General features: G+C 43.3%; 1 protein-coding gene across 3 annotated transcripts in view; it reads right to left on the bottom strand.

The window, feature by feature from the left end:
* RNF157 (ring finger protein 157) overlaps nucleotides 1-16,777 on the bottom strand; it is an 80,429-nt gene that overhangs the window by 53,478 nt on the left and 10,174 nt on the right. For all 3 annotated transcript variants that reach the window (XM_059379652.1, XM_059379653.1, XM_059379654.1), the window contains exon 2: nucleotides 3,146-3,264. In XM_059379652.1, the coding sequence (XP_059235635.1) occupies nucleotides 3,146-3,264 (119 nt within the window). The remainder of the gene's footprint in view (nucleotides 1-3,145; nucleotides 3,265-16,777) is intronic.

The raw sequence follows: 16,777 nt of genomic DNA, 5'->3' as shown, positions 1-16,777 counted from the left end.
ATGAGCAGCAACACAGAGGGCTTCGGCTCTGAGGCTGGGCTGCTAGGTTCAAATCCCGATTCAAGCGCTCACAGGCTTACTGATCTGCGTCTACATTCCTCGTGCCCATGTTCCTCATCTGTCCAAGACGCACCTTCCTCAGCCGGGTGGAAGGACAAAATGAGACAACACAGACGACGGGCTTAGAACGACCAGGCCTGGCAAACCAGAAGTGTTCAGCAAACGTGCGCTGTTCCGGTCACAGAGTAACGTGCAGGGAAAGAAAAGGGAAGGTGCTGCGTTCGCTCTGTGTAGTAGAGTTCGAGCTGCCCATCTGAAGTGACTCTGATGTGATGTCTTTTGGAAACATGGGCTCAGTACAGCATCAAGCATATTTAATGACGACCGCAGAGAAACAACAAAAAGTCCAGTGTTGATGCTCCTCTGGGAAAAGTCTCAAGTGTAAGGTCAAGGCTGCTTTCCAGGGCTTCGGGAGGAGCTCACGGGTTCACAGAGACGTGTGAACCAGGCAAGTGATGGGAGCGGTGCCAGCAGGCAGAAACCTCCAAACGACCCCAGAGAAGCATTTACTTGTTTTTAAATAATCTCTATGGCCCCCAAATTTCAAAATTAAAAACAAAAAAGAACCTGTTCTGACACTAGCGGGAAGGAAATGGAAAGGGAGTAACGGAAGCAAACGGCAAGCAAGCCCTCATAGAAGGAAGGGCCGCTTTCCATGCACCAGCGGACTCCCGCCGAGGGAAGCAAAATCCTTAGCAGCTCTATGGAAAAAGAAAGATCCTTCTACTCTAATTGCTAAGGCAGAGTAACAAATCAAAGAGTGAACATTTGACGAGCATTAGTTGGCAGGACTAAACGTGAAGCAGAAAGGCTGTATATTGAAAGCACTCTTGGACGGTGAATGAGAGCAGGGGGTTGGTCACTCCGGATACAAAAGAAGAAAACAATGGAAACCAATCACCAAAAAATAAGATAAAATAAAATAAAATAAAAATATATATTTTTTTCCCTCCAGGTCACTTACTGCCTAAAAATCTTCAATATTCCCCACAGCCTATAGGACAGAGTCAAAACCTCTGCAGGTAACGGAGCGCCCCGCACCTACCTTTGCAATCCAGTCTGGCCATCAGGAAACGTGCACTCCTGCCAGCCTGGCTTCTTTATTTGTTCCAGGGACAACAAACCACGCTCACTTCAGCTTTGTACCCCCAGCGCCTATCACAGCACCTGGCACACAGCAGTTGCTGATCCAACAACAATGGGGAAGCTTTTAGGCCCACGCTCTGCGCCTTGCTCCTGGAAAGCCCCTTCCCCACCCCACTGGCAAAAACCCAAGCATCTCCTCAGCCTCGCTGTGCACCAGCACGAGCCACCCACAGCCGCGGCGGCCGTCCCGGCTCCCGCTCCCACGCCCCGCACCGCCCCGTCCCTCAGACCTCTGTTGCTCTGCAGACATCTCCTAAGTTCCGTCTGCCCCACACCCCGGAGCTTCCGGAGGAAGGCAGGATATGCTGAAGCACTGGAAGCAGTGGAAAGAGCATCGGTCCGGGGCCAGGCATGGCTGGATCTTTAACTTTGGGAAAACGTCACGTAAACACTTAGAACAGTGGCTGGGCCACAGCATGCACTTTGCAAACGCTAGTACGGCCATGACTCGTTTCTTGGAACCTCAGTTCTCCCTCTTATAAAATGAGGTTAATAATAAATCTTCAGGGGCGCCTAGCCAGAACACTTGGTAGAGCCTTCGGCTCTTCTTTTCTTCTTTTTTCAAGTTTTTCTTTAAATCCCGGTTAGGGGGCGCCTGGGTGGCTCAGTGGGTTAAAGTATCTACCTTCAGCTCAGGTCATGATCCCAGGGTCCTGGGATCAAGTCCCGCATAGGGCTCTCTGCTCAGTGGGGAGCCTGCTTCCCTTCCTCTCTCTCTGCCTGCCTCTCTGCCTACTTGGGATCTCTGTTTGTCAAATAAATAAACAAAATCTTTAAATAAATAAATAAATCCCGATTAGTTGGGGTGACTGGGTGGCTCGCTCAGTGGGTTAAGCCTCTGCCTTCGGCTCAGATCATGATCTCAGGGTCCTAGGATTGAGCCCCCGCATCAGGCTCTCTGCTCGGTGGGGAGCCTGCTTCCTCCTCTCTCTCTCTGCCTGCCTCTCTGCCTACTTGTGATCTCCCTCTCTGTCAAATAAATAAATAAAATCTTTTAAAAATAAATAAATAAAAATTTAAAGAAAGATCCCGGTTAGTTAACATACAGTGTAATGTTAGCTGTGGGCGGACGATTTTGTGACTCCACCACTTACAACGTCGCAAGTGCCATCCTTAATACCCGAGCACAAGACTCTTAACCTTGGGGTAGTGAGTTCAAGTCCCCCATGCTGGGCACAGAGCTTACTTTAAAAAAAAAAAACAAAGTAAAAAGAAAAAAGAATAATGATAAGTCCGTCAGGGGGTTCCTTGTGAAGATTAGGAATGCTGTCTGAAAAGTCTCAAGGACCTTCCTTGGCACACAGCGGCTACTCACGAATGGCCTCAGGGCAGCCATTCTTCCATTCTCCTGAAGCCTCATGCTGGGTGCAGAGAAGATGCTCTGTGTGAGTTTACGGAATGCATTGAATGAACAGAGACATGGTCTAATGTCAACTCAGATATCAAGGGAAAACTTTTCAGTCATTCATTCAACAAATCTTTAAGGGGTTGTCGGTAGATACAAGGCTTTGTTCTAGTGCTGGGATGCTATGGGAAAACCAGTTCCTGGCCTGTGCAATTTACATTCTAAAAGAGAAGACAGATAATAAGCGGGGTGGGGGGGGATTGAAATAAAAGCCTATACGGTGTTAAGTGCTATGGAGAAGGAGAAACTCAAGGGGAGGATGCCCTAGCAGAGCTGGGAGGGGTGCTGGTGCAGAGGGGGCATTTAGGAAGACTCTGCCACCCTTAGGAACCCATAGGCAGACTCCTGCCTCCTTTCTGTGGGTCAGTCTCTACTGAAAAGAGACCCACCACCAAAGGGGCTGTGGTCTGGCTCCCAGGGCCCCCCTCCACTCACACCAAGCCACAGACACTGCTGAGCCAGTGATTACAAACTTATTTTCACAAGACAAGGCCAGTGAAGCCCCATATGGAAGTAAAGAGGTTATAACCATACCGTCACTGGTCTGTTCCCCAGGAAGTTCAGATCACTGTTCTCTCCAAATAGGTAACCTTCGGGGTGCGTGGAGTCAAACTTCTCTCCTCCCATAATGAAATGGCTGGCAAAATAGCTTCCTAGACAGGGAGAGACAGAGACACCCAACAGAAACCAGTCAGACTAAATCAAGTAAAAAAACCAACTCCAAAAATGTTAACCCTTTCAACAGATAATTAACGTAACTGTTAACCCCAAGAGAACTGTCTCTGGATTTTGGACAGTGGCATGAGATAAGCCAAATCATAGCAGTGAGAACCCAAGATACCCAACACAAATAGATCAATTTTCCCTTTAACATCATTAATCGAGGGGTGCCTGGATGGCTCAGTGGGTTAAACCTCTGCATTCAGCTCGGGTCATGATCTCAGGGTCCTGGGATCAAGCCCCGCATCAGGCTCTCTGCTCAGTGGAGAACCTGCTTCCCCCTCTCTCTGCCTGCCTCTCTGCCTGCTTGTGATCTCTCTCTGTGTCAAATAAATAAATAAAATATAAAAACAAACAAACAAACAAAAACATCATTAATTGAATCCTTAGAATGATCTGTCTCTGACAACATCAGCCAAAGGTCCGGATGGCCCCACAATGCACATTAATGAACATATACATGTATTTTGTTCCTGATTTTCTCCCTTGAACTTGAAGTGGTTACTTTCTATCCTTTGTATATTCAGGAATCTTAACTACAGCTATCAGCTTGCACGCATCCGCGCGCGTGCACACACACACACATATTTCTTTGCCTAGATTTCCCTAAGCCAGCTGCTACCTAGACACAGAAGCCTTGGCACCTGCCTACCCGCACATATATACCTCTAGAACCCTCTCCAGTGAAGGTTCCTCCTTTTTCATTTTTGCTTCAAAATGATTGTTAACAGGAAAATACAAATGTAAATAATACTGCTATCCTTGGCTTTCCCTACCAGTCAGCACACAGATTGTGGCGTTTAACAGAACAATAGTTTAGCGCTATGAAAGGATGCACGCGCAGGCACACATGCGTGTACACACATACACACGTGCCCACACACACCCCTCGATCTCAGATTCACTAACTGCGAATGGCCAGGCTTTTGGGGATGTCAGTCATGGCGGGCGCTCTTTGCCCCACCTTGACTGGCCAGGAGGCCGGGATATTTTTAACATTACAATAACTACACGCGATCAGCAGTCACGGGTCAGACTCCCCATCTGCCTTGTCCAGACAGACGAGGAACTGTGCCAGGATATGACGGCACTGATAAGTCACCATGGGAGGCTTAGGCAACGCCACAGATTCCATCTGGGAATACTTTCCAACCCAGATGATTAAATGAATGCCTCTTAACCCGAATTTCTATCATTTAAGTACTCCCAGGAAGGTAAGCCATCGGAAGGGAAGGACTTACACGACGACATGCCTTCTCAAGGCTCGCCTCACCCCAATTCCCAGATTGAGACAAAGAACTTATAAAATAGCGAGAGGCGTCGCTGTCATCTGTCACACAGTGAGGGTATAGATACATTTTCTTTTTTTTCTTTTTTTTTTTTAATTTTATTTATTTATTTGACAGAGAGAAATCACAAGTAGATAGAGAGGCAGGCAGAGAGAGAGAGAGAGAGAGAGGGAAGCAGGCTCCCTGCTGAGCAGAGAGCCCGATGTGGGGCTCGATCCCAGGACCCTGAGATCATGACCTGAGCCGAAGGCAGCGGCTTAACCCACTGAGCCACCCAGGCGCCCTATAGATACATTTTCTAAACCAATTTCAACTTTTGAGGTTTATAGCAAACTAAAAACAATGAGAGTCTGCCTGTGAGGAAGGCACAGGAAGGAAGACAGAAGAAAATTCTTTTTTTTTTTTCTTTTTAAGATTTTATTTATTTTTGATGGAGAGAGAACAAGAGAGGGAACACAAGCAGGGGGAGTTGGAAAGAGAGAAGCAGACTCCCCGCTGAGCAGGAAGCCTGATGTGGGGCTCGATCCCAGGACCTTGGGATCATGACCTGAGCTGAAGGCAGACACTTAACTGAGCCTCGAGAGAAGAAAATTCCAACAGAAAAACTGAACCAAATATTCGTTTTGGGGTTTTCTTCACAAGGAGCTTTAGTCTAGAAACACTTATTACACAAAGCAAGCTAGATAAAATCACTCACCACAAAGTGAGGTCATTCTTTAATTAAACAACAAGTAGGAAAACATCCTTTCAGAGTAAGAGCAGCCAAAATCTATTGCGGAGGAACTCGTGAAAGTTACCCGCCCAAACTGAAAAATACAAACAGCAGCCATCTGCCGTGATCCGACAGTGAAATTCATCATTTAGGAAAGCTTAATTATCAATTATTTATGTCCAGCACTTGCAAACCCTATTTTCCAAGTGCATAATTTATAGAGGGGAAAGGTGCCCGGTTGCCTTAAGTAGAAGCAGCCATCTCAAATAATTTAAGTCCTTTACTGTTGAACCTTACCAACATATATTTTCTATACATTAGAGATTACATATTTATTATACATTAGCTGAAATTTTAAATGTTAAAGATTTTGGGGAGCCTGGCTGGCTCTATCGGTAGAGCGTGTGACTGCTGATTTCCAGGTCGTGAGTTCGAGCCCCACGTTGGGGATAGAAATTACTTAAACTAAAAAAATAAAATAAAATAAAAAGATTTTACATTGATGGATGGCTTACTCAAGTCATGAATAAAGAACAGAGAGAAGCAGGTTTAGTGCCTGGAGCTCTACGATTCAGCTCAGTATGGGACATGCTGAGTTTCTAGCACTTGTGAAGAGTCAGGTGAGGGATGAAGGGTCAGTGAAATCCAGATCCTCAACTTACAAGTGGTAGTGATTGATGTTAGCAAGAGGAGAGCACTAATGGCTTGGGAAGCATAGGGTTAAAGATAGTGTGCGGTCTACTAGAAAAGCCTCTTTTTTTTTTTTTCGTAATATTAAAAGAGAAGGAATTATCAAGAAAGTAGCGTAAAGCTAATTATAGTTTTGCCTTACATTAAAAATCAAGAATGCAAACACAAAAAGATTTAAAATTAGGATTGGGGTGCCTGGGTGGCTCAGTGGGTTAAGCCTCTGCCTTCAGCTCAGGTCATGATCCCAGGGTCCTGGGATTGAGCCCTGCATGGGGGGCTCTCTGCTCAGTGGGGAGCCTGCTTCCTCCCTCTCTTTCTGACTGCCTCTCTGCCTACTTGTGATCTCTGTCTGTCAAATAAATAAATAAAATCTTTATGAAAAGAAAAAAAATAAAATTAGGGTCAATATTTGAGAGATTAAAAAAAAGGACTTTTCATTTCAATAGCAGAGTCAGTGCAAAATTCCTTTAAAATAGATGATCTCCCTTGGTGCGCTTAAAATACAAATACAGGGGTCCTGGGTGGCTCAGTCGGTAAAGCATCTGCCTTCAGCTTATGCCATGATCCCACAGTCCTGGGATCAAGACCCACATTCGGCTCCCTGCTCTGTGGGGAGTCTGCTTCTCCTTCTCCCTCTGCCTGCCGCTCCCCGTTTGTACTCTCTGTCAAATAAATAAATAAATAATACAAATACAAATGCCTGATCAGTTAAAAGAAAAAATAAGCTTAAAGCAACCAAACGTTGGCTTGTTGCTTCTTTGGAAATGGACTCCTCTAATAACTTGTCCTAGTTAGACCACTGAGACAACAAATCCACCATCTGCAGCCTGCATGAAGCTTTCTGTCTATTTGTCCCAGCTGGTCTAAAGGCATGAACCAGTGTGGAGTCACGTAGAACTACTGGATCAGTAGACAATAACCCCTACCACACTAACAGTCCCTGAAAAAAAATGCCTTCTGGACAGCCTGTGCACATTTTTACTTCTTAGTGTGAACTATGCTCTAAAATCAGAAATGCAGGATGCCTGGGTGGTTGAGTGGGTTGAGCCTCTGCCTTCAGCTTGGGTTGTGATCTCAGGGTCCTGGGATCCACCTTGCATCTGGCTCTCTGCTCAGCAGGGAGCCTGTTCCCCAACCCCCCCCCCCCCGCCTTTCTGCCTACTTGTGATCTCTCTCAGTAAAATCTTTAAAAAAAAGTAAAATAAAATCAGAAATGGTAGGAGAAAAGAGCTATACTACAATACTCTGCCTATTTGCTAATAGGGACCTATATGACTAATGGATAAACGGCAAGTTTTTCATGATCAGGCAGCTATAATTTCTTATTTATTTATTTTTTGAGAGGGGGAGGGAGGGGCCGAGGGAGAGGGAGAGAGAGAATCTTAAGTAGCTTCCACACCTAGCGTGGAGCCCAATGCAGAGCTCAGTCTCATGACCCTGAGATCATGACCTGAGGCAAAATCAAGAGCCGAATGCTTAACAGACTGAACCACCCAGGCGCCCCAAGTTAGCTCTAAATTCTTAACCAAAATTCATATTCGATTTCCTTGTGGGATTTAAGAGGACACATCTCGTGGTAATCATTTTACAAGACAGACATGTATCATCACATTGTACACCCTAAACTTACACAATGTCCTATGTCAAGTGTATCTCAGGAAAATAGAAAAAAAAAGAAAACGCATCATATACAGACCCCCAAATTATATTTAAAACATTAGGTATGAGTGGGAGGGAGAAGAGGGAATTAGTGTTTAATGGGTATAGAGTTTCTGTTTTATAAGAAGAAAAAATTCTGCAGATCTTAACACTCCTGAACCGCATGCTTAAAAATGGTAAGAAAATAGATTTGATGTTACACATTTTTCTTTTCTCCTTTTTAAAAAAATATTGTATTTATTTATTTCTCAGAAAGAGAGAGAGAGAGAGCACAAGTAGGCAGAGTAGCAGGCAGAGGCAGAGAGAGAAGCAGGCTCCCCACTGAGCAAGGAGCCCAATGCAGGGACTTGATCCCAGGACCCTGGGATCATGACCCGAGCCAAAGGCAGTGGCTCAATCGACTGAGCCACCCAGGCATCCCTAATGTTACATATTTTTCACTAACATAAAAAGAAATAAAGAAAAGAAACATAAGCTTTGGTCCAGAATGTCCAACACTAATCCAAGTTCAGTATTAAAGGAAAAAAGTTTTAGAGAAAAAAAGGCATCCAGGCAAAAAGTGAAATTATTTATAAGGGAAGAAAATTACACTAGTGCTGCTCCTCCAGATCAGGGCTGTCCCATAAAAATATAACATGAGCCAAAAATGCAAGCCCCATACATAATTTTAAATTATCTGGTAGTCACATTAAAAAAAGCAAAATTGGGGCACCTGGGTGGCTCAGTGGGTTAAAGCCTCTGCCTTCGGCTCAGGTCATGATTCCACGGTCCTGGAATCGAGCCCCGCATCCAGCTCTCTGCTCAGCGGTGAGCCAGCTTCCTCCTCTCTCTCTGCCTGCCTCTCTGCCTACTTGTGATCTCTGTCTGTCAAATAAATAAATAAAATCTTTAAAAATATTATTAAGAAGCTATTTACATTCTTTTTATTTTTTTAAAGCATGGAGTCTTCAAAAGCTATGCGTGTTTTCCACTGTTCAAAGCCCATCTCACTTTGGACTCGCCACATTTTAAGTGACATAGGTCCGCATGAGGCCAGAGGCTACCTCAGTAGAAAGCATAGCTCCAGACACTACTCCTCACCCACTGATTTAATCTTAGTCACGTAGCAATACTTTCTGGCTCTACAGAAACATCAGAGCAACTGCAAAGGATCTTGTATTGAAGGAACTCTACCCTGTCGAGGACAGCTTTTGAACCAAGAATTTAAATCAATACATTGACTTCAACTGCCCACAATGAAAAATATACCTATCTGGTCTTCATCATGTGAACAACAGCAAAAAATCTCAGAATTCACTATCTTGGGGTGCCTGGCTGGCTCAGTTGGCCAAACATGAGACTCTGGATCTCGGGGTTGCGGGTTCAAGCCTTGTGCTGGGTGTAGAGATTACCTGAAATCTTAAAAAAAAAAAATTTCACTGTCTTAAATAATTTACCCAGTGAATGTAAGCTATTAGGGCATATTCCTAACATCACAGTGAAATTAAATATTGCTCAGGCAAGGGATGCCTGGGTGGCTCAGTGGGTTAGGCCTCTGCCTTCAACTCGGGTCATGATCTCGGGGTCCTGGGATCGAGTCCCGCCTTGGGCTCTCTGCTCAGCGGGGAGTCCACTCCCCCCCCCCCCCTGCCTGCCTCTCTACCTACTTGTGATCTCACGTGCTCTCTCTGGCAAATAAATAAATTTTTAAAAAATCTTAAAAAATATATTGTTCAGTCGATCCCATAATTTACATCTGGCCCAATGAGATACTCTGACATTTGCCACCAAACTTCTATGAACTATAACATCACACAATAAAGGACAATTAAACCCATTTCCCATTTTTCTACAACTCTGTACTCCTTTTACAAGATATATATATTTCAAATCATCACCTTATACACCTTAAACTTTATTGGTACTCTACATGTTAACAAAAATTCTAATTAAAGAAAAAAACTTCTCTTTCCAAATCTGTGACATTACGTAAGTGTATCTGCCTGTAGAAATAGGCTTAGGGGAAAAAAAAAACTGCCCAAGGCTCTAAGTAATAACAATTTATTTACTGTCATGGCACAACTGCAAATCAAAGATTTTAGAATTTTAAAGTCATGTAAACTTTATGTTTTATAAAACGAAAACAAAAATGTTGAGTTAACAAAAAATTTTGACAATTTGTGTGGATTAAATGATAAAGTAAAATGTATTTGGGATTTTAGCCACTATCTTATGCTAAGTGGGAATTTTTATTGCAAGATCTATAAGCAATCTTCCCTTCTTTTGTTTAAATTCAATTAATTAACATGCAGTGTATTATTAGTTTCAGAGGTAGAGTTAAGTGATTCAATCGTATGTAACCCCCAGAGCTCATTACATCACTTGTCCTCCCTAATGCCATCACTCAGTTACCTTATGCCCCACCGCACCCCCTCCAGCAACCCTCAGTTTATTTCCTGTGGTTAAGAGTCTCTTATGGTTTCTCTCCCTGTCTGATAACGTCTTTTATTTTTCCCTCCCTTTTTCTACATTCCTGTTTTCTTAAATTCCACATATAAGTGAAATCTTATAACTGTCTTTCTCTGATTGACTTATTTCACTTAGCATAATACCCTCTAGTTCTATCCACGTTTTTGCAAAGGCAGGATTTCATTTTTTGATGGCTCTGTAATATTCCATTATATACACAGACCGCATCTTCTTTATCACTCATTGGTCGGTGAACAGCTGGGCACTTAGGCTATTGTGGGCATTGCTGCTATAAACACTGGGGTACAGATGCCCTTTTGGATCACTGCATTTAGATCTTTTTTTTTTTTTTTTAAGATTTTATTTATTTATCAGAGAGAGAGAGGGGGAGAGAGCAAGCACAGGCAGACAGAATGGCAGGCAGAGGCAGAGGGAGAAGCAGGCTCCCTGCCGAGCAAGGAGCCCGATGTGGGACTCGATCCCAGGACGCTGGAATCATGACCTGAGCCGTAAAGGCAGCTGCTTAACCAACTGAGCCACCCAGGCGTCCCACTGCATTTGTATCTTTGGGGTAAATACCCAGTAGTGCGATTGCTGGGTTGTAGGGTAGCTCTATTTTCAACTTTTTGAGGAACCTCCATACTGTTTTCCAGAGTGGCTGCACCAACTTGCATTCCCACCAACAGTGTAGGAGGGTTCCCCTTTCTCCACATCCTTGCCAGCATCTGTCATTTCCAGACTTGTTCATTTTAGCCATTCTGACCGGTGTGAGGTGGTATCTCATTGTGGTTTTGATGTGTATTTCCCTGATGCCGAGCGATGTGGAGCACTTTTTCATGTGTCTGTTGGCCATCTGGATGTCTTCTTTGCAGAAGTGTCTGTTCATATCTTCTGCCCATTTCTTGACCAAACTATTTGCTCTTTGGGTGTTGAGTGCAGTTAGTTCTTTACAGATTTTAGATATTAGCCCTTTATCTGATAAGACATTTGCAAATATCTTCTCCCATTCTGTAGGCTGGCTTTTGGTTTTGTCGACCATTTTCTTTGCTGTGTAAAAGCTTTTTATCTTGATGAAGTCCCAATAGCTCATTATTGCCTTTGCTTCCCTTGCTTTTGGAGACATGTCCAGCCAGAAGTTGTGCAGCCAAGGTCACAGAGGGTGCTGCCTGTGTTCTCTAGGATTTTGACAGACTCTTGTCTGACATTTAGTTCTTTCATTCATTTTGAGTCTATTTTTATGTATAAGTAAATGGTCCAGTTTCATTCTTCTACATGTGGCTGTCCAATTTTCCCAACACCATTTGTTGAAGAGACTTTTTTCCATTGGATATTCTTTCTGCTTTGTCAAAGGTTAAGTGAGCACAGAGTTGAAAGTCCATTTCTGGGTTCTCTATTCTGTTCCCCTGATCTATGTTTCTGTGCCAGTACCAGGCTGTCTTGATGATGACAGTTTTGTAATAGCGCTGGGAGTCCGAAATTGTGATGCCACCAGCTTTGGTTTTCTTATTCAACTTTCCTTTAGCTATTCAGTATCTTTTCTGGTTCCAAATAAGTTTTAGGATTATTTGTTCCAGCTCTGTGAGAAATGTTGATGGTATTTTGATAGGGAAGCAATATTCCCTTCTCTTTGTGTTTTTCTTGATGTCACAGTAAAGCAAAAAAAAAAAAAAAAAAAAAAAAAAAAATCCTGCTTATAAGTGAAAAATGTTAATCCTCAACTATTTGCTTTTTAACTAATGGAGCTATATACTCGATTACTGCAGAAAATGGAATTGTATTTAAAAACAATTTCATTCAACATTAAAATATGAGAAAACTGGCTATGGGAATCCTATTAGGTTTTCATATATTTGAAAAATCTTCACCTGGGGGTGAAGCCTGGAAGCCTGGGTGGCTCAGTAGGTTAAGTGCCTGCCTTCAGCTCAGGCCATGATCCCAGGTCCTGGGATCAAGTCCCTCATCAACCTCCCTGCTCGGTGGGGGGGTCTGCTTCTCCCCCTGCTCTTCCCCTACTTGTGCTCTTTCTCTCTAATAAATAAAGAAAATCTTTTTAGAAATTACACAAGTAAAACATGGCTTTTGGAAAAAATAAAAATGCATAGAAGTATGTAATTTAAAAAGTGGGATAAATAACTCTACTTTTAACAACTGCTTTGTGGTCTTCCAGATTTTCCTACACATATATAAACACATTCGGGTTTTCTGTTTTATTTTCTTTTTTAACTTAATTGGTATATTACACATATTGATCTGTAAGTTACTTTTTTTTCTGCCTAATGTACTGTAGGCATCCTTCCATGTCTGCACTTACGGATCGAACTCATTATTCCTAATGACTACATAACAGTAACTCACATTGAGGACTTACTCTGTACCAGCACTGTACTATAACGTATCATATAGGATATTCCTCACAACAACCTTATCAGGTGGGTGATACAAATTTTTTTTTATTTTACAGAACTAATGATAAATGTACAGAGAAAGTAAGTAATTTATCCAAGGTCACACAGGTAGTTAAGAGGCAATGTCAGGGGGTGCCTGGATGGCTCAGTTGTTAAGCGTCTGCCTTCAGCTCAGGTCATGATCCCTGGGGTCCTGGGATCGAGCCCTGCACTGGGCTCCCTGCTCAGGGGGAGCCTGCTTCTCCCTCTCCCACTCCTTGCGTTCCCTCTCTCGCTGAGTCTCTCTCTGTCAGATGAATAAAATCTTTTTTTTAATTTAAAGATTTTATTTATTTATTTGACAGACAGATCACAAGCAGGCAGAGAGAGAGAGAGAAAAGGAAGCAGGCTCCCTGCTGAACAGAGAGCCCGATTTGGGGCTCGATCCCAGAACCCTGAGATCATGATCTGAGCTGAAGGCAGAGGCTTTAACCCACTGAGCCACCCAGGCGCCCCAGATAAATAAAATCTTTTTTTTTTTTTTAAAGATTTATTTATTTGTCAGAGAGAGAGCGAGCGAGAGCGAGCACAGGCAGACACAGTGGAAGGCAGAGTCAGAGGGAGAAGCAGGCTCCCTGCGGAGCAAGGAGCCCAATGTGGGACTCGATCCCAGGACGCTGGGATCATGACCTGAGCCGAAGGCAGCTGCTTAACCAACTGAGCCACCCAGGCGTCCCAATAAATAAAATCTTTTAAAAGGGGGGGGCAGTGTCAGGTCCCCAATCCAGCTATTTTTATTACAAAACGCCTATGTATATTCTTACCCATTACACTATATTCCCACTGAGTGCCCAGATTTAATCACTCTGTTCCCTACTGAGGAACACTTCCTACTCTCTCGTTTACATTGCTCGCTTGCTCTTTTCCCTCCCGAGTGATATTATTATTGCTATCTGATTGTTTTTACATCTGGAATTTGTGCTTATGGACTGTGTGGGATAAGGCGTCAATCATTTTTTTCCAAATAGGAAACTTTACTAACACCATTTATTGAATGTTCCATTTCCCCCACTAAGTTGAAAATATATTTTCATCATGCTATATACATCCCTAGCTCTGGACTCTAGTCTATTCTGAATGAGCACAGTGAAGTGGGTTTGCATGAGAACCATATAGTTTTAACAACTGTAGCTTTCCGGTATTTGAAACAAAATACACTACACATCAACAGACCCAAACCTTCAACAGATCCAAACCTTCCCCCCATTCTCAAGGTCCCAACCCTGACCCTTCTACCTGTCTTCCTTCTACTTTGTGACATTCCCTCAAAACCCTTCAACATTACATGTTGAAATATTTAAGTTTGAACAGCTTGCATCTTCCCCATAGCTTCATCGATACTGTCTCCTGGTCTCAAGAAGGCAGTCCTTTCCCCGTCCCAAAGCTCACTTTTCCGCTGGAGTTCCCATCCCCAACTCCCTCGACCTCCTTGAGACCTGAGACCCCATCAACAACCTCCCTCCCTCTCTGTGTTTCTATCCCTCTTTCCACTTGGCTTTTACCTAACTCCCACTGTAAGCATATTCTGGTCTTCCTGACTTAAAAAACAAATACAAAAAGAGCTCCATGTGCCACGCCTTAAAATCCGCCCACTGGCCCCCATGTGCCATTCCTGTCTGCTCCCACCCACCTCCAAGGACCCCTCAAGCCTTTATAGAGCTTTCCACCACTCTGCTGAAACTCTTCCCTGGAACACCCAGCAGGCCAAGTGTATTCTCACGCTTCACTCCCTTTATGAATGCTCAGATTTCCACGCTCATTTCTGGACTCTTTTCCCTTGACTTCCAAAATCCTCATGGTTCTGAGACTTTTCCTACCTACCACTCGTTTCGTGCTTCTGTGCAGCTCACAAACATGGATGTGTCCTCAAGAGCGCAGGTCTCTCCTTTTGTCCCCCACCCCTTTCTCTTCCTCCTCGAACGAATCAAAAGCAGAGGCTCTGATTTAAGACAAAGCTGAATCTGATCCAGGTGCTGCCCTCTGCCACTGTGTGACCTAGGACAAGTTATTTAACTTTTTTGGGCTTTGGTGTCTTTATGAGTAACGTCTCTTTCAAAGGATTGTTTTTAGGCCCTATGGGCAATTAACACACATTGGCTTCTCTTTTTCCATACTCCCAAACATTTTCTCCTGATCTTTCTTTGGAGTTTCAGCCCAAATCTTTAACCACCTACTGTATCTTTTCATCTAGATATCCCATCTTTGCTTCAAATTCAGTAATTTTTTTTTCCTGGAAGAACAGGAATAAAGAATATTTTATCCTAAGAGCTGCCACCAGAACTCCTCTTAGCAAAGCCCTGGTCTTTTTTGGAATATACCTTAGTGAGCTACTTAGCATAGAGAGCAACACACCAAGGTCACGGGTACCTTTGCTGCTTGCTGATGCTACTCGAACTGCTTTGTAATTTTTCTTCTTAGAGGAAAAGGTAAGGAGAAGAGTCAAAAAAGAAGAAGGGGGCGCCTGGGTGGCTCAGTGAGTTAAGCTTCTGCCTTCGGCTCAGGTCATGGTCTCAGGGTACTGGGATTGAGCCCTGCGTCAGCAGGGAGCCTGCTCCCACCACCACCTGCCTGCCTCTCTGTGTACTTGTGATCTCTGTCAAATTAAAAAAAAAAAAAAAAAAATCTTTAAAAAAAAAAAAAAGAGAGAGAGAAGAGGAAAGAAACGTTAGGATGGAGAAAGGCCCGGGTTGGTGAACCAAAGAGCCAGTGAAACTCTAAGAGGTCAATCTTCCTCAGAACACCACCTGGTTCTTCTCTTTTGGCTTTCTTTTTTGGTGTTGGGTTGTAGAGATTACATAAAAATAAAATCAATAAGTGAATCTTTAAAAATTAAAATTAAAACTTAAAAATTTTCTTAAAAGCACACCGGCAACCTCCAGGCCATTACAAATATTACTCACCATCTGGACTATTTGGGAGTCCCTCAATGTGTTCAGAAGAGCCATTACTCCCAAGAACTCTACCCTAACAGATCAAGCTCTTCTGTTTTATTCGGTTGGTATAAACCCCTCCGTACTGCCATTATTAAAGCTTTTTTTGAGGTATACTATACACAGCATAAAATTCATCTATCATACAATTCCATAGCTTTGGTAACTATGACAATCCCATTGAAAACACTTCCACTGGCCCCAAGATGTTCCTTCACGCCTGTTTACAACTGATTCCCACTCTTTTCCCCAGCCTTAGGGGAAAACAGGCCTGCTGTTTCCCATCTCTATAAATTTGCCTTTTCTAGCCATTTCATAGAAATGGACTCATGTACAGTCTTACATCCAGCTTCTTGCACGAAACACAATGTTTTTGAGGCTAATCTGTGTAGCGCAGCACGTATCATCAGTTCATTCCTTTAAGGGGCCGAACAGCATTTTGTTGTATGAATATATCTCCCTTTGCTGATCCATTCACTAGCTGCTTGAACATTTGGATTCTTTCCCATTTGGGGGCTCTTATGAACAATGCTGCTATGCACGTTCGCACGCAGGTCTGTGTGTGAATCTTCTGGAGAGATGCGTGGGAGTAGAACTGCTAGACCATAAGGTAAACTTAAGTTTAACTTTTTAAGACTCTCCCAAACTCCTCCAAAGTGGCTGTTACCGTTTTACATTCCCAACAGCAATGCACAAAGATTGCAATTTCTCTACATTCTCACCAACACTTGATACTGTCTTTTTTATTGTAGCTATCCTTTTTTTTTTTTTTAAGATTTTTATTTATTTGACAGACAGAGATCACAAGTAGGCAGAGAGGCAGGCAGAGAGAGAGGGGGGAAGCAGGCTCCCTGCTGAGCAGACAGCTCTATGCGGGCTCAATCCCAGGAGTCTGGGATCACAACCTGAGCCAAAGGCAAAGGCTTTAACCCACCGAGCCACCCAGGCACTCCTGTAGCGATCCTCTTGGTTGTGAAATACTACCTCATTGTGGTTTTAATTTTATTTCCCTTAACAACTACTGGTGAGCATTTTTTCATGGTTTTATTAGCCACCCTTTTATCTTCTTTGGTGTTGTCTCTATCCAACTCTTTTGTACATTTTTATTTTATTTTTTTTGTGGAGCCCAACGCAGGGCTTGAACCCACAACTCTGAGATCAAGACCTGAGCTGAGATCAATAGCCTGACGCTTAGCCAACTGAGCCATGCAAGAGCCCCCCTTTTGTTCATTTTTAAATTGGGCTGTCTTGTTAATACTAAGTTGTTCAAGTTC

The sequence above is a fragment of the Mustela nigripes genome, chromosome 16 (assembly GCF_022355385.1).
Source record: "Mustela nigripes isolate SB6536 chromosome 16, MUSNIG.SB6536, whole genome shotgun sequence".
Classification (NCBI taxonomy): domain Eukaryota; kingdom Metazoa; phylum Chordata; class Mammalia; order Carnivora; family Mustelidae; genus Mustela; species Mustela nigripes.
The sequence above is the reverse complement of the archived record's forward strand: the minus strand, read 5'-3'. Positions and strand labels throughout refer to the sequence as shown.